At 32.0% G+C, this 25,379-nt stretch overlaps 1 protein-coding gene across 5 annotated transcripts in view; it reads right to left on the reverse strand.

Annotated features, from left to right (window-relative positions):
• DDX4 (DEAD-box helicase 4) overlaps positions 1-25,379 on the reverse strand; it is a 45,449-nt gene that overhangs the window by 3,279 nt on the left and 16,791 nt on the right. For 4 of the 5 annotated variants that reach the window (XM_036226147.1, XM_016142324.2, XM_016142322.2 and 1 more), the window contains 14 exons: positions 24,203-24,253; positions 20,640-20,699; positions 15,192-15,293; positions 14,299-14,379; positions 13,216-13,263; positions 11,451-11,498; positions 11,300-11,347; positions 10,944-11,086; positions 10,180-10,332; positions 8,836-8,990; positions 7,255-7,384; positions 5,773-5,939; positions 4,674-4,819; positions 596-695 (listed from right to left, as the gene is read on the reverse strand). In XM_036226147.1, coding sequence (XP_036082040.1) covers positions 596-695; positions 4,674-4,819; positions 5,773-5,939; positions 7,255-7,384; positions 8,836-8,990; positions 10,180-10,332; positions 10,944-11,086; positions 11,300-11,347; positions 11,451-11,498; positions 13,216-13,263; positions 14,299-14,379; positions 15,192-15,293; positions 20,640-20,699; positions 24,203-24,253 — 1,432 coding nt within the window. The remainder of the gene's footprint in view (positions 1-595; positions 696-4,673; positions 4,820-5,772; positions 5,940-7,254; positions 7,385-8,835; positions 8,991-10,179; positions 10,333-10,943; positions 11,087-11,299; positions 11,348-11,450; positions 11,499-13,215; positions 13,264-14,298; positions 14,380-15,191; positions 15,294-20,639; positions 20,700-24,202; positions 24,254-25,379) is intronic. The other variant, XM_016142325.2, reaches the window with a different exon arrangement.

A 25,379-nucleotide genomic window follows, 5' to 3' on the forward strand; every position in this document is an offset into this window, starting at 1 on the left:
ATCTCAATTTGCAGATGAGGTAACAGCTAACACATATAGTCAAAATATAAACTAAGTATGACAAATGTCAAATCTCACCTATTAATAGTCACCTATTAATAATCTCTATTAATAATCTTTCTAGGTTTGAAAAAAATATACGACTACTTAATTAGAATGCTTTCTCAAAAATATAGATTTTTTAAAAACTATAACTTCAGAATTCTACATATTCACTGGTTAATATTTTAAAACTACTAGTGAAGCATCAAAAAAGTTACGTTAATATGTTTTTAGGTACTCCAATAAAAAAATGTCAAGCATCAAAAAGATTAGATTCGGCAGAAGAAAAACTCAGATCTATGGACCAGAGAACCTTAAGTGAGATCTTCTGAGAAGTTACCATTCCTCATGAGGAGTTTTTAGACAGATTTTTCACTCACTCATCTCTGCCACTCAGTTCTTGTAAAAACTTAAAATGAAGATTAAGAGTTTAGATTTTGAGAATTCTGAATCCTATTCCTTGAATTACATATTAGTTATATATACTGATATTTCCTAACAAATGACACACAGAAGTTACCTCCCTACTAGGAAATCATATAAATCTACTCACCCATGAATACTTGTTGTTGATATTTTTTCTTGACAAAGAAAAGTAGCAATAAAATCTGCTTTTTTCTTAGTTTCAACAAAGACCATAGTTCTTTCATCACCTACAAGACAATGAAACAATGATTAACACTCAAACTAAAAAATTAGGAAAAGGAAAGAAGGATGAGGGGGTGAGTAAGAAACTGTCTCATCTACCACTTTATTCCCAGCACCTAGATCTGGACCTGGTAGGTATTAGGGACTCAAATATTTCCTGAATACTGAATGTCAAAGATAAAGAGACAAGGACTTTTTTTTTTTTTTTTTTTTTAACATCAGGGACAAAAAATATTAGTTTGCCCTTTGCCCTTCCCAAGTCAATAGCAGGAAGTAGGGACTTAGGTAAAGATAAGTGATAACTATCTGTCAACTCTTAGCAATCCCAAATTTGTCTCAGGTCCCTCACTTCCCTCTCTATATAAATAAATGCCTTTGCTCTTCCAAGATAATCCAATCTTTCATTATGCATTAATTGCCCAAAGTATTTATAATAATGGCATCCAACGCAGGGCTGACAAACCCTAGAACAGTCTCTGATCTTTTTGGCACCAGAGACCGGTGCTCCTATGAGAATCTAATGCCTGATGACCTGAGGTGAAGGTGAGGCAGTGATGCTAGCGCTGGGGAGTGGCTGCAAATACAGATAAAGCTTCGGTAGCTTGCCAGCCACTTGCATCATGCTGTGCAGCCTGGTTCCTAACAGGCCACAGCCTTGTACTGGTCTGTGGCCCAGGGGTTGGGGACCCACCCTCTAGAATATTTCACATCACAACTTTATCTCTTAATCCAAACCTCTTTACCCCCAAAGTATCTTATACATAAAGAAAATTAAGTGATAACTTTTCCACAGGGTCTTAATGCATCAAAGATTATTTACTTGCAAGTTTAATTGGTAGAAATTCAAGCATGAACCAGATTTTTTTCACATAAGGAATTTCTCTATGTTAGAAAGATGATAGCTATAGCCTTAATGAAAGAATGTATTACTGTTCATAATCCCTCTTCCCCATCTCCCTATCATCTGGCTTCATTTATTCAACAAATATTTAGTGCCTAGAAGATATTCTAGGTGTTGGAAACACAGCAATGAAACAAAGCCACTGCTTTCATTGTGGGGATGCAAATAATAAACAAATTTATGCATGAACTCCTAAAAATAAAAAATTCAACAGGATAAATGGTCCCAAGAAGGTTACTTTAGATGTACCCTCTTTTAGACGACATCTGAGGAGATCTGAATAAAATAAGTGAACTACTCAGATACCTGAGGAAAAAGCATTACAAGACAGAGTGAAGAACATATAAAAAGGCTCTGAGGCATGGGTGTTTTTGATGTGCTCAAGAAACAAAACAAAACCCAGAAAATGGGTCCCCATGTGGCCCCTACACTCTGGGAAGAGGAAACAGCAAATACAAAGGTCGTGAGGCAGCAGCGCACGAGGGATGTGTGAGAAATAGTAATGAGCAAGGTGTGGCTGGAGTAGGGTGAGCAAGGGAGAGCAGTAGCAATGAAGACAGAGAGGTGACAGAGACCATTTAATGCAGGGCCTTGAAGGCCACTGAAAGAACCTTTTTACTTTGAGAAGGGAAGCCAATGGGCTTTCAGCAAAGAAGTGACAAGATCTGATCTTTAACTGAGCAGCTAATGAATTCTGTATATATTTTGACGGTAGAACCAAAAAGATTTTGCTAACAGATTAGATGTGTAAAATGACTCCAAGATTTTGTGTCTGAGAAACTGGAAAATGCAATATTAAGATAGGAGGACTATGATAAAAGTTTATAATTATGTCTCCATTTTAGACAACCAAGTAGAGAAACCAAAAAGGCAACTGATTCTTGCAATAAATGAGTTAAATCTTTGAGACAGTCATTTTATTTATGAGAGTAATAATTTTATGTTTTATAATTTTTTTTTTTTGAGGATATTAAGAACATCCATGTCTCAGAGCTTTTGTATGTTTTTCCCTCTGCCTTGTCATTGGACAGTTTCAGAGCTCATCTAACAAGATGCCCAATAACAAAATTGATTCATCTGATAGAGTCAGGTATAGAAACTACTGAGTAACTTAAGCCTTGATTGATCTCATCTTTTGGTTCCTGGTGTGAATACTGAGTGGCAATAAAAACTTTAATTCTGCTGACTCTTTTACAACATACAAGGTTATTCATTCTTTTCCTTGTCATCAGCACACAGCAAAGATATGTTGACTTTATTACATATTTATTTAAAAAAAAAAAGCAAAGGTCTCTTTTTTATGAAAGAGCTATCATTCTTTACAATCATGTTATCTGCTGTGTTTGTTTTTAAATACTTTGTCACTTCAATTAAATTAGTAACCAATGTTAATACATTGTTTCTCAGACCCCAATAACCATAATCAAATATTCAACTCTCCTCTTACAACTCTTAATTTTGCTTTTTTAAGAACAGACCATAAATTTATAAAAATAAATCCACCTAAACCACCTAAGAGATTCACCAGAGAACCCCAGGAAAAATGCAAAGTCTTGTTATTTGACCTTATAAAATAAGAGAGGCTAAAAATAATTAGGCTTGTTTGATGTGTTACTATTTTTAAGAGTTGCATAGTAAAAGCTGTCAAATTAGAAGAGACATTAAACTGTTCCTAGGTAAAATGCATAAGTAAAATATTAATACATTTCAAGAAAAATGTATACTTCATGGGAAGTCTCTGGAGATGTGTAAATTTCCTTGTTATTCATATGAATGTTTTTACTTTCAGGAGAACACTGATCAAAACACTTATCAAAATAACTCTACATAGTTTTTCTATATTTATCAAAGGCCTGAAGGTACATTTCTGATACAACAGTATAGTGTTGTCAGTCATAATCTCACTTTTATGTAAAATTTTATTTGGTTACAACCTTACTTCTTTTTAAATTTGAATCTAGAATCTTCTAGGCCAGTGGTTTTCAACTGGGGATGTACATCAGACACACATGGCATTTGGTAAAAATACAGATGACTATCTCCTATTCTACTCTTACTGAATATATGTACTTGATAGTCTTGGTAAGAAAAACTATGTCTACCCATTTTCAGAAGTCAGAAGTAACATTCATATGCCATGAAAACAGGTTTAATCATCGTTTGAGACATTTTGTCTATACTTTGTTGGAAATGGCTTTATTGCTTTTATTTTGCATGCCATAGAAACAATCAAACTTCCTTATTAGTATTCTTATTAAAACCTTATCAGATCTTCTATATTTAACAAATATCAGTAATAAATTAACCATAATCATTAAGTCTTTGTCAAAAATAGTTTTTGATGCTTGCCCAAAGGCTGTGCTATAAGCCAGAGTTTTATCTTCAACAAAGGACAGACTCCAAGCCTTGTGGGAAAGGACTGTACCAGGCACTTCGAACTACTGACACTTCAAAGAATAGTCTTTGGTAGAAGGTTCTCAGTCAACATTGCTTCGACAACTTTCAGATCATATCACTGGACTGAGCAGAATTTTTAGGACTAGTCCAAAAGCAGATGGAATCATGAAAGTAGACTGCTAACATCCAATGAAACAAAAATTACATAAAAAAATCTGGGGGACCTTTATAAGAGAATTTCACTCAAATTTCTAGGAACTGCTCTAAAATTCTTTGAATCTATAAATACAGGAAGTCTTAGGAAAGAAAAACTGGGAATTAAAAATTAAAAATTTCATTTTAGGTGGAATAAATAGAGTTTCATGTAAAGATATGTTACTAAACCTATTTTCTAATAATAATAATATATATATTTCTGTTGAAATAGTTTTTAGTCAAATCTTATTAAGCAAGTCTCAAGTCCTTCCTATTTTTAAGCTTTATGAAAGAGAAAGGATTATACTGCTATATAATTTACACTGAAAGTTGAATCATAAAAGCTTTAATAAAAGAGCTTTAGAAACAGAGAAAATAATGAAAACAAACAACACTCATGCCAAACAATTATTAGAATAATTATTAAAAGTTAGCCTTTAAAAAAAAAATCTAGATCATGACCAAAAATAATTATATCAATGGAAGATACCTATGTTTCGTAGAATTTCGACAAGTTTTTCTCTTTTTGAGTATTGGCCAACTTGGAGAATGGTCTGCTGAACATCTCTACATGCTCCACCCACTTGTCCAACAGCAACAAACAAATAATTAGACTTTAAAAAATCCCCGGCCAACCTTGAAAGACAAAAGATTATTTCTTAATTTATCTTCTTCCATTAATATTCACTGAATTCCTGCAAGTGTTACTTCAATTTTAGATTATAACAGCTATAAGGTAGATACTTATATCATCCAAATACTATTTTCAAAGGTCAGTATAAAATGTTAAAATTTTGCAAAACACATAACTACTAGTGAAAAAGTTTGTGTCAAATAATGGGCACAGTAATTTCAACTGGATGTACTGATCATGCAAAACCATATAAAATGTGACAGTAACTCTGAGTCAAAGATCTTTAATTGCTGCTTGAGGGATGCAAGCAACAGGATTCATGTACCATCCAAGTGACCCACATAGAAAATCCGTACTCTCCGTCCCCCTACAGGTTTTGCAGGTGCAGAAGTCTTAGTTCCCAAAGAGAATAGCTCTTCTAGAGAAAACAGCAAGAGTCTCACTGAATTAAAAGCTAAAACTGCTATTTCAGCACTTCAGGCCCCCTGCAGCCAAGAGACCAGTAGGCAGGAAGAATTTCCATTCTAGCAGGGCTGTGTCATCCTAATCTCAGAATTCACCAGAGGACATGGTATATAGTATGATACCCAAATACTTGTCGACAATAGGTATGTAAATTTTCTGCCAAAGGCTTTATAATTTTAGTCTGAAGAAAAGGCACCATTATAAAAATAATTTCATTTAGTAAGCACTTATTAAATCCTAGCTAAGGTGCTGTGCTATTACACAAACATTCACATTTTAATAAAATGTGGTACTAATGCAAAGCCAGGAATGAGGGTAAGAAACAATGAAAAATATGATAAACTTTTTAGGAATACATAGATTTTTAAACTTTCTATGTTAAAATCTTAAATTAAAAAAAATCAAATGTCTCAGAAATAGGATATTCATATTGCTTCTGCTTCTATAAAAGCATTTTATGTACAATTATTTTTAAGGAGAAAAAGATTACCTTTGAATTTCTTCTGGAAATGTTGCACTAAACATAAGGGTTTGGCGCTGTTCCTTTGATGGCATTCCTGGGCAAGAAATCAACTTCTTCATTTCTGGTCCAAAACCCATATCCAGCATGCGATCAGCTTCATCCAAAACTAAATATTTGACCTGCCTGAGACCAATCTTTAAGGACATTTTCAAAGGTTAGAGCAGAAGAATGTATACTAGTTAATATATTAAACTGAAATAGTCTCCATAATTCTAGCTATTAATAAATTCTTAAAAACAAAGATTAGAAATCAATGCATAAACTAATAAGAATTGTTAGGTAATATACTATTACTGTTTTTCAATTCTTAATTTTTCTACTATTGTAAAACATAAGACTAAAATAAACCAAAACATCTAGATCAATAGACCTTAATTACTTAAAACTTCTCTATCTTCAATGTCTAATATGTTAGCTGCTAGTCACATATAGCTAGCAATAAAGCACTTGAAATGTGGCTAGTGTGCCTGAAGAATTGAATTTTTAAAGTTAAAGAGCCACATGTGGCAAGTGATTACTGTATTGTACAGCACAGATCTTGATTGTGTTATCTGATAGACTTTTTAATTTGAGAACTAAAATTTCCTAACAGGATGACATATACAAATGTCTTATAAATGGCAATTTCTAACTTCTTTAATAAATTCTCCATTCTCTAATCATTCAGGAAAAACTAGAAAATTCTCTTACCTTTGCATGAATACTTACTGCTATAAAAAGAGGCACACATTTACGAAAAGAAAACAAGTGACTTTGGTGCCACCATGGAAAAATCAAGGTGTATTTCTCTGGATAATCTTAATAAGTATTCTAAGAAAAGTGCCTTAATGCAGAAATAACAAGTTTCAAGTAACCCCTTTACAGAAGAGCTATAAGCAAATGGGTTCATGAAAGTATTGGTTTAGAGATGTAATAATGTGGTATGTGAATACTTAAAATAAGTACAGAGCACTAAAATCTCTTTTTAAAAAATTAGAAAATTAACAATCCTAGTAAATATCACTCCCACACTCAAAAAGGAGATAAAATTACTGATGCCACAAAGGCTTTCTTCCAGAGAAAAAAAGAAAAAGATTTCATGAAGATACATATGAAGCTAGATAAAAGCATTTATTGCATTTTCTTCCAGTATTGTTGGGTACAGAATATGGATTCTGAAATCAGATCTAAATTTTAACCCTAGCCCTATCACTTATTAGAGCTAACTGAGGGGTTTAAAACAAATGACACAATCACACTGAGATTGTTTTCCCAAGTATGAAATGGAAAATACTATTTATCTTATGTTGGGATTAAGAATTATACAAGAACCCATTCAAACAATGTAATGGGGGCCTACTATATAAATGGTGCTCTAATAAATGTCTCTCTCTTTAAACCATTCTCTCCCTTTCGCATATGAAAAAAGTATTAATCAATTCCAAAATCTGTTATTCCTCTAGGGCTTACCTTTTCTTTACCTATGATATCCATCAGTCTCCCAGGAGTAGCACATAATACATTACATCCTTGTACTATCTGACGAATTGAATGCCCCAACTGGGTTCCCCCATATATAACAACAGCTCTTACACAAGTCCTATTGACAAGAAAAATAAATGTAATTTTCTACTTATTTGAAAATTAAACATTTATTTCTAACAAGATGTAAAACAAAAAAAAACAATAATAATAAAGAAAAAATCTAATACATTCAACTTACAAAAATTAAATTCTTCCCAGGAAGAAACTGAAAAACAAATGAAAAACCATGGGAAAACACTCGCTGCTTTAAATGGATCCTTTGTTTTGCACTATTGTGAGGACTAAATGAGTTATGCATACAAGACACTTATAACTTAGCATATGCTAAGTATTGAATAACTTAGTGTTATTCTAAATGTACCATAATTTAACTAGTCCTCATTTGATAGACATTTAGGAGTGCAACCCTTGTAGTCAGAGTTTCAAGCTTAGAAGAACCCTGAGCTTGATTTGATGCTTTGCTATTGGCTGTCTTAAAATTCATAAGTTTTGAACAAACTTTTTGTACTAGTTTCAGAAAATTATGTAGCCAGTCCTGAATATGGACCAGACTTAGTGACTTGTTTAATGATGAAAAGAATGTGGCAAATGTGACTGCAACTATTTTATAAAAGCCACTGCAATCTCTCCCATGCTCTTTTGCACTGATCAATCTAAGCATAGCCATTTGCCATTTCCTAAGGACAATCAAGCATCCTTCTGGAGAGGTACAGTCAAGTCTTAAGATGACTGCAATCCTGGTTGATGTCTTGTCTGCAATCTTATAAGACACCCAAGCCAGAAGCACCCAGCTAAACTGTCCCCCAACTCCTAACTCCCAGAAACTGTAAGATCATATTTATTGTTTTGAGCAATTAGGTTTTAGGGTAATTTGTTAAGCGACAACAGATAATAACTATTACAATACCAAATACCGACAAAGTGTATAGTGAAATGGGCATTCTCATATACCACTGGTAGAAATGTACATTGGTGCAAGTTTTAAAATACGTTCATACCCTTTAACATTACATTTATAAAAATCTACAGAAATACTTAAAACATAAAAATAGAAAAAGTTTATAGCAGCTGTACATTATAGTTTTATTTATAGTAGCCCCAAATTAAAAGTAACCTAAATGCCCCAAAATAGAGAAGTATATACACATGGTCAATCTTAAAGTCATTAAAAATTAGGTCTGATAATGAAATAAGCAATTTTCCATATTACGTGTAAAAGAACAGAAAATTATTAGAAACACCCTAAGTTCATTTTTTTAACATTCATTAAAAACTATCAGAAAATATACCAATATGTTCACTACTTCTATTATCACCTAATTTTTAATAAGCATGTTCTTTTTTTTAAATAAAAATAAACAGGGATTCTATAAACTAGATTATGAAAAAGTACATTTCAACTGACTAACACTAATTACATGAGTGCATTATTACTGAGTTCTTCCCGAAATAAGTGAGAAAAATCTCTAGAGACTTGTCTGTGAATGGCACTCCAGATGTACTTACCCAAAAGAAAATTTTCTGGCTTCCAAATAGATCTGATTGATCAATTCTCGAGTTGGTGCTACAATAATGCACTCCGGTTCCTGCAGTTCTTTAAAACGACTGGCCGTTATTCCATCACGCATCATATGAGCCAAAATTGGCAAGAGAAAAGCTGCCTAGAAGTTAAATTGCACAATTTACAAGTGTATAATGCATCGTCCTTCTCCCTGTGGAAACCCATTTCTCATGCCCTTATAACCATTAGAGTCTTCTTCCATCTTGCTGGTGAATTTAAAGTAAGAAAGGAAAACAATTTTTATTTCAATGAGTTTTTAATAATAGGTATTTATGCTCAAATTATATAATTAAAATATTTGATAAAGTTAATCTACCATATTAAAAATTTTTTAGTTCTTTTAAAAAAAAAGCATACCCATGACTCGAAATGTATCAAGCAACATTAACTTGTTTATAGAGGGGAACACAGATATAACTTGATGGAAATTACTACATTTTGTTACTATTCTAAATGAGTCCTTCTAGGATAGTAATAAAATTATTATTTAGAATGCATGACAAAAAGTGGTCCACAAGTAGAGCAAAAAATGGGAAATCACTCATTTGGATTACTAAACACATCACCCTTCTGAAATTATATCGGGCAAAACAAATTTTTTTGCTACATTTTTCTCATTAAGCAAATTAAACACTAAAATCTGCCTCTAAATCCATTTAATTAATACATTAGCTGCTACAGCAACAATGTAGATAGACGAAGACTAAATTAGTATGAAACAAGATTCTGATTGTAGAAATAAGTCTTTAAGACTCATCTCATGAAACCCTATTTAATAGACAAATCCCACAGATTAGTCTTAAAACCAACCTGGTCTTATCAGAATTCTTTTAGAATTAGCATAACTTGAGGTCACTTCATAGCAAGGACCAGGTACAATGTATATAGCTATTTATCATTATTTTGACTCCAAAATTCTATCAGTTATATTACACAAATTATTTTTCTTCCTTTCTCTGTGTGTTACAGCCTCTGGTGCTTTGACCCTCAATTATTTTGTTTCAGATACAACCATGTTACAGAAGGAGCTGAGCACCTTTAGAAACAGATTAAATTACCTATTAACTGCAAAACTACTCTAGAAAAATTCAAAATTCTCTCTTCTGAAATACATAAACCCCAATAAAACCAGAAATGAGAAACAAAAACATGAATATTTATTTCACTTCATTCAAATTATCTATAAACTTTCAATCCAACAAAAGAGATTCAAGGTACTTGAGAAGAACCAAAGTTCAAAAAACTTTAACAATTTGAATATGGAAAATACATGTGGGAAAGTGGCTTACAGTTTTTCCAGATCCTGTCTGAGCACAAGCCATCAAATCCCGTCCTGCTAGTATAATAGGAATACTGTATTTTTGCACAGGAGTAAGTTTAGTATAACCAGCTTTTGCAATGTTGCTATTCAGTGTTTGGCAGAGATTAGCTTCTTCAAAAGTCTGAAAAAAAGGGCAGTTATTAAGTTGCATATATCATATGAAGATCGTTCCATAAACATATTCCATTTGAATTAGTTTAAACTTTTTGTTAATTCTACTTTATATACTACTTTATGAATACGCCCCCAAAGTAATATTCAGAAATTATATGTCATTACTTTACAGAATTAAGAAGTATTCCCTGTAGACAGTAGTTCTAAAAACAGTTTTTTTGCCCCCTATAACCTGTGAGATACAAATAACTCTGATCAGTAAAAATGGCTCATTATCAACAGGGTTCCCTGACTCCTTAGAAAATCACTCCCTTAAGATACTCTCACATATTTAAGAAGCAGAAATCTTGAACCTCTAGAAAAGGTATTCTTTTTAGTAAATTTCAATAAAATTCTCATCCTGGTTTGGAGAGGTGGGGATGAAATACAGTACCCTCTCTTTCAAAATAGCAATTAATTCTACTGTAGATGGTAGTCATGGTTCTAAATTTATAATCTAAGTCATTAGATACTAAAGATGAAATTTTTGTATTCTTTAATGTCATCTTAAAGAAATGTCTCATGTATTTTCAAAACAAAGCTTGCTACAGTCAATATAGAAATAATTATTACACTGACCAAAATTGCTGGTGGCGCATCATGTCCAGATACTTCTACAAGAATAGTATCATATTTGTCAAAGTTTATGCCTGTCTGATAATGTGCAAAGATGGAGTCCTCATCCTCAGGTGGAGGAGGTGGTATATAGGTCACTTTTGGTCCTTAGAATTCAAATAAAAAACAGAATCTACATTACAAGAGCTAGAAGGAAAATTAGAGGGAAAACAAAGTGACAAAATCAAATTTTAAATACTGTATAACTTCCAATATTTACCATTAAAGTTTTCCCTTAAAATTTTAAAAAGTTAACTCTGCTTTTAAGTATTTTGCATTTTTATTAAATGCAATATACATTCACACAAACATTAATATACCTTGAGTGTCACCACTTTCTCCTCCTTCAGCTTCTGACTTCCAAGAATCTTAAAGGGAACCAAACCCAAAAAGAGATAAAAATTTTTAAAAATTGAGGGGTAAAAGGACACTCATTATAAAAATCAAATACCTATCTAAAGTAAAACTTACTCTTTCCAGAGCTTGTTATTATTTCTTCATTTAAGCCTTTATAACCACCTATTAAAGAAATCCATAGTGACAATTAGTCAAGATACAAGGCTGTGCACATCTTTCTTTTCATTGCTTACCTTCAAAGAGAACAAGTTCTAAACATGGACAGATATCCTTAAAGTCCCTTTGTACAAATAAAACTTGAGACAATTAAGATAAACAGAATCCTGAACATTGTAAGTTTCTTTAGCATTCAAAATGCTGTTTTTATGCATATAACACTGTTATATATTACCATTTTTTGTTTAAGCTATTATGTCACTTAATTCCTATATTCCTCGGCAAAGGAATATATTTTCTAAAAGGAACTAAAAATTCATCTATTTGGGGGTGTCTCCACTACCACCTCCAGGTTCTATGATTTCCTAGGACTCAGAATACAGCTGTACCCATGGCTATGATTTATTACAGTGAAAGCATAAGGAGCAAAATAAGCAAAGGTAAAGGTGTATGGGACAAAGTCCAAAGAAAACCACGCTCAAGCTTCCCAGAGTCTTCTCCCACTGGTTTCACACAGGATACACTTAATTCCCCCAGCATGGAGCTGTGAAAACACACTGGAAATGTCTTCTACCACAGAAGATCACTAGAGACTAAGTACTCAGGCTTTTTATGACGGGCTAACAAAGTAGGTACCTTCTGGCCAGCATGCGCTGAAATTCTAGACTCCCAGAAGAAAAGAGGTGTTCAGCATAAACCATACTGTTGTACAAACAGTATAAGCACAGAAAGCCACTCCTACCAGTTAGGGTGGTAAGACCCCTCCAGAAATCCAACTTACCAGATGCCAGACAAAGGCCAACCTTGTAAGCAGCACTTAACGAATAGCAGTCAGGCCTGTTAACTCTTTTCTACACATTACCTTCTGATTTTTTAGCCAACTAGTCATCTATTGTACATACCACTTTCGCGTAGTACCACAAAACAGACTAAAGACTGCATTAGAGTTGAAAAGCTAACTAGATTTAACATTTGTACATGAGAGCCCTCTAATTTTCTTATGCACAAAAGATCGTGAAATCCTTTTTCAAACAACATGTGAGTATTTGTAAACTATATGGTTTAATTAGCCATTAAGAATCTTTCTATAATGAAGAATCCAAGAATAAGAGGGATAATAAATAGGCAGTTCAAGGTAGTTGTCACTTTGAATGCTCTCAGACTAATAATGATCACAGAATTTTTCAGCGATATCAAACAAGTTTATTGTTTTACCAGTCTGGAAATCATTTTAACCTTTATATGACATTTATATATTTATAACTCTGAAAAATATTTTTATAAGACCAAATCATATATACTGAACTTTCATTATCCCTTATACCAAATAATGATCTCATGATAAAAAACATATTGTTTTAATATGATTTGTACACATAGATATATCTCAGTTTTAATATTTGTATGGTATCCCATTTTATGGTTATATTATTTATTAAAGTAATTTATTGATTTGTAGGTGATTTTTGGTTTTTACTTATAATAAAAGAAGCTTCAGTGAACTACCCTGTACATATATATTAAGTAAATACATCTATAATATATTTATACTATCATGGAATTGCTGGATTGAAGATTATTAAATAACTCTCCAAAACGGGCTGTGCAAATGTATACTTCTCAAAGTATTTATAAAAGCAATAACGGTTACTTTTAACTTCAAAAATGAAACTTGGATTATAATAAGTTTACTCATTTACAGGTAAGACAAATAAAAACTTACCTCGTCTACTTCCATTGCCACTTCTGCTTTGATAAATGTCGCCATTACCTGTAAGGCATTGTTTCAGAATAGTGAGAAAAAATACAGCTTTTCATGCACATAAACCATATAGCTATTTCTATTCAAACACTGAGCAGTCCTAGTTCCTTACTCCATCCATCTCTTAATTCTATATTTAGTTTAAAACTGTTCCTCATCTTGTTTGTTTAAAGATTTACTTAGGTTCACAGCGAAATTGAGGGGAAGATACAGAGAGTTCTTCCTGTCCACACACCTGCATACCTTTCCCCATTAACAACATTCCCCACCAGTTGGTACATTTGTTACAATAGATGAACCTACACTGACACATCATGATCACTCAGAGTCCAGGGTTTACATTACAGTTCACTCATGGTGTTATACATTTTAAGAATTTAGATAAATATATAATGACATGTATTCACTATTATAGTATCATAGGAAATGTTTTCACTGCTCTAAAAATCCTCTATGCTGTGCCTATTCATCTCTCTCTACTAACACTTGGAAACTACTGATTTTTTTATTCTTTTTTAAAATTTTTCTTTTTTAACAATGTCATATAGATGGACTCGTATAGTATCTAACCTTTTCAGATTGACTTCTTTCCTTAGTAACATGTCTTTGAGGTTCCACCATATTTCTTCCATAGCTCAGCAGCTCATTGCATTTGCACTGCATTGCATGGATGTGTACCACAGTATATTTACCCACAACTAAACATTTTTTTGAAAAATGTTATTTTTTTTCATTTTCTCCTCAAATCTCCTTAGAATCCTTTCTTTAAAAGCAATGTAAACTTCATTTTCCTTCCTCCAATTAATAAAGTATAATTTACACCTCAGATGAACTGACAGATAAGAAAGAAGAAATAATTCACAGTGCACCAATTTTATAAGGGAGGCAAACTTGTCCATGTATTTTTACTACATATCTAAAAAAGCAGAGAAAAACATGAGCTGAGACATACATGTTACTGAGACACATATGTTAGGTTTACTAATCCTAGAGCTAAAAGCATATATGAATGATTAATATTCAGTAATAAATTCTATTTCCCACCTGTGCTGCTTAATGCTGGTCTTCTGGATCCAAAAAGGCCACTGGTGCGCTGTGTCCCCTCATCTTGTTCAAATTCGCTATCTAGATTTGTAGATTATAAAATGAGATTGTTACTTTTAAGAAGTTTTTAAATTATGCAGTAAAAAAAATAATAAAGCTAGAGAGCCAAAAGTTAAAAGATGTGGGGTAAAATCATTGAAGTTCAATAGAAATCACAACGAATATTTTTCTAAGTATTGCGCAAAGGATTTATCCATCATTTCTTTCAATTACAAATTACTTCCTCAAAACTTTATTAAAATTATTTTATGAAAGAATTTAGAACCAGTGCTACACCAAAATATAAGCAAAAGTTAAATCACCTCCAAAAATAGCACTGTTACTGCCCCAGAAACTTCACATTGCATCATCTCACTGCTTATTCTCCAGAATAGTAAGCACCCTTTGCTCCCACTGTTGCCAAATCAAACCTTACCAGTCCTGTATGGTGACCCTCCAGATCCCCATACTTTTTTAGAAAGTGACAACTAACTAATCTGCTAAACATCTAGTAAACCATTATTACAAATTTATGTTTTTTGCTTCCAAAACCACTAATCGGTCCTCCTCTGTTAAAAGAGACATGTAATCCAACAGTGACTTTTGAAGACTATACCTTAGCCAAGGAGTGATGGCTGGGGAAATTTAAAGTAGGAAACCACATTGGTGAAAGAAGGTAGATCAGAAGATAGACCTACAGAAAAGGCTACCTATCTATAAGGTGAGCCACATTACCAAGTCTGTAAAATACTTAATAGCATGTAATATTAAAAACTGAGTCACAGAAGATTCATATACCCCAATTTAACCATTTCCTCCTTAATGAAGCACACCATTTGCAACCCACTACTAACTTGGACTTCCTAGACCAAATCCGCCACGGCAACCTCGGAAGCTACCTCTTCCACCTCTTCTGGATGACCCTGAAGCTTCTGAATCATTTCCATCTTGATAGCCTAAAAAATTTTAAAACACAAACACAGAACACCACAAAAATTAACAATAAAGAAATCTTGAGTACGCAATAGCCAAATTGAATTTAAGCTTTATATAATTCAATGACTTTAAATAAATATTTTAAAGGCATTAACAAGTACTAAAATGAAAAACCATATTCGACTTATAAATGTTCAACTTTACTAATATAAGTAGAAATGGCTACAATTAAAAAAAACACTTCTTACTTTGGGAATCAAAAATAAAAATGATTAAAAGGAAAAAGTGTCACTTGTAACATACTGAAAGTTGCCACAATCGCACCATTAACTGGAATTGCACAACCCACAGGAGGATTAAATAAAGAAATGCTTATATTTGTTCCCTATAGAAAATAAACACCATATTCAAAACAAGGATATGTAGTTACATACAAAGTCTGATCTCCTGTTATAAACAATACATTTTTAATTCAATTGAATACCAAAAAAATCAGTAAAACAGTTCAGGTAAAATGAGATCCCACCTATGACAGAATGAGATCAATTCAAAACCAAAATGCCAGCTGGGTAGGAAATTTTAAAAACTGAGATTGTTTATGAACTTGCAACTATTTATACTGAGTAAAGGTAAAAATTCTACAATATTTCTTGGTACTTACTGGATTACATATATTTTTAAAGCCTATTTATAAAACAGGGCAGAACTAATTCAAAGTAGATTCATAATTATGCATCTATTACCTTAACCTCGCAAAGCACTCTTCAATCTAGTAACAATGTATTTATCAATACTTACACCCACTATTTTATTCTAAATTATTTATGTGTCTCTTTATCTTTTAAACCTTATCTGAATTTCTCTTCAAGAAAGTTTATCTTTTCCATCTGCTTTTCTTTTTTTTTTTTAGTTATTTTCTTGTGTGTATAAATAAAAGAACACAAAAAAAACCTATGTAAGTGTAAAATATAATGAAAATCTATAGGCCTACCACCCAGTTTAAGACTAAACTGTTCCCAATACCTTTATTGTCCACACATGTTTTCTGCCCTATATTGTTTCCTCTATCCCTCCGAGAACTTTCCCCAGCCCAACCAATGTCTGAATTGTTTCTCATTGCCTTGGTCTTATTTTAATGTTACCAACTATGTGCTTATCTTTACCTACATATTTACATTGCATCAATTTCTATTTCGTATATATCTGTTATCTTTTTTACTTCCTGAGTTTTATTCCTTCTTTTTAAAATTAAGTTCAACACTAAGCACTAATTTCTATGCTAAATATATGCATTTAAGACTATAAAATTTCCTTTAAAAGCTAGCTGCTTTAGCTATATCCCATAAGTTTTGATATGTTCTGTTTTTACTGTCACAGAATTTTAAATATTTCATTAATTCCATCTAAAACGTTATTCACAAACTGAGAAATTCAGTTTCCAGCCCACAAGGGTTAGGCTTTTTGTTACTGATTTCTACTTCTATTGTACTTTAACAAAGAGATGTGGTCATAATATAAATTCTATGGTATATTTTGTGACTTTCTTTAGGCCTTACTAGATGGTCAAATTGTATGCATTTTCCATATGCTGGAAAAGAATATGTAATTTATAATTTGGGGGTATATTATTTCAAATAGAAATATTAAATCAAGCTTAGCAACTGGTATTCAAATCTTCTAGACTTCTTCATTTCTGTTCTGCTTAGTCTATCAGTTTCCAAGAGAATATGGTTTAAATCTAGGATTAAGAGTTTAAATAGGATTTGCAAATTTTTCTGATTACTGCTACTCTTGCTTTATACATGTTAGAGTCAAACTATGCCCAGAACTGTAATGTCTTCTCAGTGAGCATGTCTTTTAAGTAATTATTAAGAACGCATGTGACTTAGAGTCTATTTTATCTTGTATTTCTATACCAGCTTCTTTTGGTTAATATTGGACTGACGTTTTTCCTTTCGGTTCTGCACTGACATATGATTACTGATACACAGATTTTTATTTCTGCTATCTTATGTTTTGTTTACTATTTCCAATGCTTTTTATTCTCCTTTCTTTCCTATTAGATTTCCCCAAATGCTATATTTTATTTTATGCTTTTATTGATACCCTTTAATTTCACCATGAATATTTAAGAACTATTCAAATTATTTTTATCCTAGACTCTTTCCTACAAAGCCCTGTCCTTCTATGGGATTTCTTCCACTAGTAGCTTATACATTTTATTTTACCCTTTTTTTGATTACTCTTCTATTTCGCCATATTTAAGAAATCTTAAATTAGTTTCAATTTATTCTCTTTCCTATTGAGCTGGCGAAAATCTTGTCTTTTCTTTGCTAGTATTAGTTCTTTCATGTTTCTAAAACTCCTAAATTAATCATCATTATTGCTAGCTTATACAGTCAACACTTATTTAGGTTTATCAATACATTTAACAATTTTAGAATTTTATTTAGTTATTTTGACTCATCATTGCTTTCTACTCCTTTCGTTCTATTCACTTTCTTTCTTATTTATAGATGGCATAGTAGTTCTTTCTTTAGTGGCCTGAAAGTACTAAGCATCAGTTTTATCTGAATGGTATTATTTCTCTTTGACATCTAAATTATATGAATATATCGATTTGGATTTAGAATTATTCTCCCTCAGCATTCTGAATTCTACTATATTCTGATCTCTACCTTTACAGAATAAAAAAGTTCTGCTCTCAACCTCTTGTTCTTTTATAGGTGGATCTGTTTTTTTTTTCTCTAGTAGTTTTAAAGATGTCTTTAACTTCTGTAATATTGTAGTTTCAACACATGCATAAAGGTGTGAATTGTTTTAATTTCCTCAGAATTCTTGTACCTCTTTAACTCTGGAAAAGTCTCATCTATTTTCTTTAAATAGTCTCCTTTATCCTCTTTCCCCTCTTCCAATTTTTCTGTTCTTTCCTCAGGAGATATTTAGTCATATGTTAGGATAACAGGACTTCTTAGTCTATCTTCCATATCTGTTAACAGCTTTCACGTGTTCCATTTCCAAATTTTGAGAATTTCCTCAGATCTGTCTTTGGAGTCATTTATACCATTCATCTGCATTTAATCTGTTTAATCCACCCAGCATGTTTTAATCACTATTTTTTTCTTTAAATTCGATTTGGTTCTTTTTCAAATCTATGTTCTAAAAAAAAAAAAAAGAAAAAGAAAAGAAAATCTATGTTCTCTGCTAAGCTATATGCCTCAGTATCTCTGCTATCTATAGCTTAATGACTCCATACTCAGCAGAAACTCAAACATTAAAATGAACATATTCTTTTTTCTTCCACAATTGGTGTCAATTCCAAGTTACATAAGGAGCTTAATAACTAAGGAGAAAAGAATACAGATGTCATGTAGAACTGAAAAGTCTACACAGTCTTCTTGTCTGAATGTAGGACAGAAACTCCACGTATCCTACATCATCTTAAAAATAATCATCTTTGTTAAAATAAATGTGTTAAAAGGTAAAAGTAAAACACTGTAGCAGTTAAAATGTATGAACTAGACCTATACTTTCAATATATAAATCAAAAAAGGTTAAAGTCATAAAAAAGGTATATTATTAAACTTTTATTAAAAAATGAGTAGAAAGTATAGACACCAATGTCAAAATAAGTTACCTCTTGGAAGGGGAAGATATAAAATATAAAGGGAGGATGGGTCATTTAACAATTCTGTAATTTTTTTCTATATATAAAATAAATATCACAAAGGTTCCTGTTAAATGTAGGTAGTAATATAAAAGTGTTTGTAATAGAATATTCAGAACTTTTTCTGAGTTATTGAACTATTTCAAAATTTACACTTTAAATGTCACTTTTCATAAAATAACATATTTTTAAATGGTGACATGAGTCTTATGATGAGGTATAGTCTGCATTTCAGAAGAGAAAGCTGACAATTCTTTGCACTCTTAAAGATGCTGGGTAACAATCTTCAGGAAAAAAAAAATGAGTTTATAAATAATTTAAACTCAGTATAAAAGAAATTTAAATATCTTTTTTTGTTTAAAAAGTACTTACCATAAATTTAGTGAGGTCACTGAACCTTCTATATATGAAAGTTAATTATATTTCTATATACTAGCAAACAAATAAAAACTTTTATAATATAGATCGCTGACATCAGCAAATCTGGCAAAGTAAGGAACTCAAAAATCTGCTACTCCAAAAAAGAAAAAAATGGTGCTACGTTATGACATACTTCAATATAAACTTATATTTACAAACATACTGAGATTTACTGAGTGACCACCATGTGCAAATTTCCTACTCTCAAATGTATATATCTACAATGAAAGCAATCAGGCAAACCCTTAAAAATGACGGTGACCCTGCTAGTCACCCCACACTAGTCAATAGAGAGAATTAAGCACATAGGACAGCAACTGACTTTTGACTTTCTCACTTAAATATGAACTAAATTGATTTTAATAAAATGTAATAGTAAGGAAGATATTCACTGTTCTGCAGCAAACAACCAAAAATTTAATAAAAGCAATGTTTTACATACATCAAGTGTCAAAAACTGTTTGTTACAGGAGAGAGGAAAGGAATGCTAATAGTCATGTTTCTTTTCCTTAGCTTAATTTTCTCCCCATCATTATACAGCCCCCTGCAATTAAAAAGATTCAATTTATGAGACAAATAGCCACATCTCGTTCACCACCAAATTTGACCCACCTTACACCCCTAAAAAGGCTATACTAAAATCAACAGCAAGTTTTACTTTCACATGGGAGCCTGTTATTTGATGAACTAACCATCTAATGAGCAAGGGGAAAAGATGTCAAGTTGCAGCAAAAATACATCTCTGTAGCAATTTTATGGTAAGTTCATTATAGTTTTTTAGGCTTTTTGTTGTTGCTATTTTAACATTTCTGCCTCTAACGAATCAAGAATTAAGCATTACAATTTTTATGCCATCTCACACCAACTTCATTAGAGGCGAGATTAGCACAGTACGGTAGAGTGGTGCTAGACTCGAACAATAAGTAATCTACAATTTCTTCCCTCCCCCACATCTCCAGTGATATTCTGTTCAGAGACAAAGACATCCCAAACCACCTATACTGTGACTGACCAAGATTCACAGTCTCACTTCTGTACTTCATAGCACATTCTAGAGAGCTTGGGTAGGGAAAAAAAAAAAAAAGTGATAGCAGAAAGTGAAAAGTTAGAACACTTACTGAATATTCATCCAAGTACTAACAACATAAACATATGCCAAAGTATTTTTCTTCAAGGTTTTTGCCACCAGAATTTTTCTTTCTTTTATCTCTTCTGAGATCAGTTTTGTCAGTTTAGTATCTGTATCACAAGAAAAATTGTTCCAAAAGGTGGTCCTTACCTCCTCTCTTGGAAAACCCTCTGTTCCGTGTTTGATTATCTTCACCGTCATTATTAGCCTCTTAAATTAAAATTGAACATGTGAATAGCATCTAAATAATTAACTTTAAAGATGTAATATCTAAAAAATTACACTACATCACTGTTGTATATGTGAAACTAAGTCAACTGCAATTAAAAAATAAAGATTTAAGAATTATTTTTGAAACAAAAATCAGTCACGAGATTGAATTAGTAAGAAAAACATATTTTCATAAGAAAATATAAACAATTCTTGAAATAATTTTAACAGAAATATAAAGTCAATTCCCTATATAAATCACCTAATATAGCTAAATATTAAATAAGTGTATAATGAAGAACCCACTATTTGCCAAGTGCTAGGCACAAAAATAAGAATTTCATAAATGTCAATTTGATTAAAAATGGTTTCAGAAATAGCTAAACTATTAAACTAGGCAAGTGGTTCTCAAATGTGGTCCATAGACCACTAGAAACACATAACTATTCTTTTTATGTCATTATTATTTCTGTAATTTGCCTTTTTAATAAACCCAAGACATTCATGTTTTTTCCTAAATATATGCAAACTTTTCCCCATTCATGATAATAAAAAAAATTGGGGGATATCCTGGCTTTTCTGTTTTACATTATCGAGTAACATTACCAGGGTTTCTAATAGGTCTGAAGATTATTACACTAAAGGCTGCCTAAGAAGTATCTGGTAAGTTAATTAAAAATAAACTCCTGAGATTCACCCCCAGAGATGTTTATTTTGAAAGTATAAAGTGATAGCAAGGAATAATTTTTCAAAATTAAAAAATTATGTTATATATATAGGTTTTAGTAATAACTTTAAGCTTTCTAGACTATTCCAACAAAGTCACATTTGGGAAATACACAGATGGTTTCAAGGGATCTTTGTATATGTCATTAATGTTCAATATATGAAAACTTTAAATCACAGTGATGACATCATATAGCTAAACATCTCAGAAGCCATCAGTTAAGTCTCTGTGCAAAAGTACTAATCTACTTAACAATTAATATTATTTACAATGAACCACCCAGAGCTCTTGTTGCTGGTACCTATTTGAGCAGAAGTCAACTGACAAACATTCCTAAAGAGCCATCTATTATCAAGATAATTTTCTATGAAGTAGGTTTTAATACTACAAGGGGCTGAACAGGAAAGAATGAATTTTGGAAAAAAGGTTAACCCTGGAATAATGATAATGATAGCTAACATTTATTGTTTTATAGAAGAAAAATCTATGAATTAATTGGGAACCTGGCTAGAAGAGGTCTCACATTATCTTTAGCCGATTATTCCCCTAAAACAAACCTATATTTATTTTGACCACACTATGGATTGACATAAAATGACATTAGGAGAAGTTGGATGAAGGGTATAATTACATTAGAAGAAGGGTAAAGGAAACCCTCTGTACTGATTTTGCAACTTCATTTGTCTTAAACTATTTCAAAATAAAAATTTATATACATATAAATTTATTATCTAATTCTGTAAAGTTAGATAATAAAGCCGAGCATAACAAAAATGAGATAATGATCCCAAGACTAGTTATAACTATTAAGGGTGGAAAATTTTCAAGTGAGCCAACTTCTGCTTCTGTAATCTGCTTGCTTGTTTAATGTTAACCAGGGTGTGGTTCTAGGAGATGTATTGTGCAAAGATATGCTAAGGCCAACTTCCGCTTGCTTGTTTGATGTGGTTCTAGGCTTTATAAACTGCCTCTTTTGGGAGCTCGGGGCTGATTCTCTGACCCTGCGTGGTGGAGAGTCAGTCGCTGACCAGCTAATAAAGGCTCATAATTCATCTCAATTGGCTCAATGGATCTTAGAATTGATCATGCCACAACAATAACCAACTAATTATGTAAAAATAATAGTAACATAACATAGTGTCTGACACTGTTCTAAATGAATTATATGTATCAGCTTTTTAAATCCTCACAAAAACCTTGTGAGGTGGGTAATATCCTCATTTTACAAATGGAGAAAATTAAATAGAAAGAAGTTTAATATGTTTTTCAAAAATCTATAACCAATAGAAGGAGGAAGAGGATCTTGGTCTCAAACCTAGGGTGTCCAACTCCAAAATCTGAACTCCTTACCACTGCACTATACTAGGCAGGGGAAAGTAGACTGGAGGGAAAACAGCAACCACAAAACACGCCATCCATTTGTGTGTGGAGTAAAAGCTTTCGTCATTATATCAAAACCTAATCCTAGGCTCACCAACAATTGTGAGAATGAAAGAATTCAATCCTTTTTTTTTTTTAATGTTAGGGGGACAAAAATGAGAATAGAAGAAAGTAGACCAAAGGAAAGAAAGCAGAGCATTTTGGAGAAAAGGGAATTTGTGCTCAAAAGCACTCTGCCACTGAAAGAAGTCAGTTGGGGAGGAAGATCTTTACGTGGAAATGATCTTAAATGTTAATTGATTAAAAATTAGAAATTAGGTCAAGTAAAAATCGAAAAGGATTAAAATGGTGATGTTTTTCTTCACTGAAATATTAGCTCTATGTTAAATATGTTTTCATTTGAATGACACAGGAGAACAAGTAGGGAGAAGCTGGGAGACTGAGATTGACAACAGTTTGGGAGGAACAGTCTTATGTGATATGTTAAAACTCTACCTTATTCCAAAAGGATTTAAGATCAGGTCTGTTTGGTTTTGAATTTAAGAATCACTATTAAGAATATAAGATTAACTCCAAATACTTATTGAAAATAGATGGCATTTATTGTTTACCATAATTGTGCCTGGTACTAAACTTCCTGCTTTTACATGCATCATGCGTTCTTATTTAGTTTGCCTGCATTCTACAGAATAGGAAACCTGTGGCTCTGAGAAATTAAGCAACTTGCTCCAAGTTATTCAGGTAGCAGAGAAGAAACATGAAACAAAGTCTGGTACTCTAAAGTATATTATGTTATAAAGATTCCACATATCAGAAGTTATCAAACCAAAAAGGTATCAGAATCACCAGGGATACTTTTTTTAAAAAACAGGTTCCAAGGCCTCGCCCAAATTACTCAATCATGCTCTCCTGAGAAAGTTAACAACTGTACTCTATCTACTAGTAATATTATTCTCATCATTCTCTGTATCCCTCCAAACCAGTGTCAGTACCTTTGACAGAAATATCTTTGACTTCATTCTATATTCTCATGAACCTTTTGCCACTGTTGACCTATTTGAATCTGAAAAAGGGCCTGCCTACAGGTTCCAAACTGTATTTATATTTGGAAGTGTGATTTTGGTTCTTGACTCGCTCTTTCTACTATCACCTTTTTCGTACAGTAGTACAGCATTCAAAAGTTACACCTTATAGATTAACTAAGGCATGTGGCAATAGGCCAAATCAGGATGCCTGAATCCCTGGCTAAGGCTCTAGCTAGCTATAGCTGCTTTATAAAATCGGGTTTCACTAAATTAGAATTGGAACAGACTAAGATACTTAATCCTAGTTTCTCTTTAGCATGTATTGTAAACATTAAATTACAAAAGTCGCTAAAAAAAAACCACTGACTTACCTCTCCAGAAACCAGAGTTATCACCTTCTTCAAACTTGTTATTTGAAAAACCTACACAAAATATAAAATTAAACTTGCAAATTTCTGAAAACAATAATTACCTCTACCTCTGTAGTGCTAAAAAGAAAACCAAAAACCTTACAAAGATTACTAGTTATGATCCCTCTTTAAAATAGGATAAACCACATACAACTGTATATATAAATACTGAATAAGAATATAGGCTGTATTACAATTTATGCCATGTATCAATTTATTAAGGTTAAATGTCAATGAATCTTGTATTACCTCTTCTATCAAAACTGGGTAATATCAACATAATCATTAATACTTCCTATTCGAAGTATGAAAAATTTTTACATTTTATAAATTAACTCGATTTCTTCATCTGCCAAAGGACAGTACAACTAAATAATAATCCAATATTCAGTAATTTTTTTCCTTCTCAGTAAAGAAAAATACTACCAACATTTTGTTTATAAAAAAATTTTAATATTTCATCAAATTATGCTTTCAAATTTCTCATTTAATAAAAATCTGTGTCTAGATTTATGCATCTAGAATATACAGATTTGCCTCTAAAATTAATTTTAAAAGCATTCATCGGTAATATTTCATAAAATTTTTAAATGTTGAGTCTCAATCAAATGATCTTTAGTGCAAAGATATTCAGGGAATAATATACCTTAAAATTCATTTTCAGTATAGGATGCCTGTCAATCAGTATTGAACCTAAATTATAAAATATTAAATTATGGTTTCTGTAAGAGATTAATTACTATCTGACAGATGTTACATTTACATGCAAAATGTATACATATCAAATCACTTAACATCTCAGGTTTAACCAAAATCTAACACCCCTTCCAGCATAAAACTCCATGAAAATTTAATACATAATTATCATATAAAAGTAAGTACCCTACGGCCTTGATATGTGATTAAATGACAAAAAAGTTTTTCCTTGAGAAGATACATAATTTCAAAATAAAGATAATTTCTACAGAAAGAGTGTATTATCACAAAACCTAAAGTATAAGTTATTTATTCATTTAAATACTGGCAATCTTCGAAGTTGATTCCAAAAAAGATTATATTCTACGCCCTCTACAATTGCTCCTTTCCCTCAACAGTCCCCTATCTAAAAGGGTAAAGTGCTGGGTTTCCAAAATGCTTG

This window comes from Rousettus aegyptiacus, unplaced genomic scaffold (genome assembly GCF_014176215.1).
Source record: "Rousettus aegyptiacus isolate mRouAeg1 unplaced genomic scaffold, mRouAeg1.p scaffold_m13_p_8, whole genome shotgun sequence".
Classification (NCBI taxonomy): domain Eukaryota; kingdom Metazoa; phylum Chordata; class Mammalia; order Chiroptera; family Pteropodidae; genus Rousettus; species Rousettus aegyptiacus.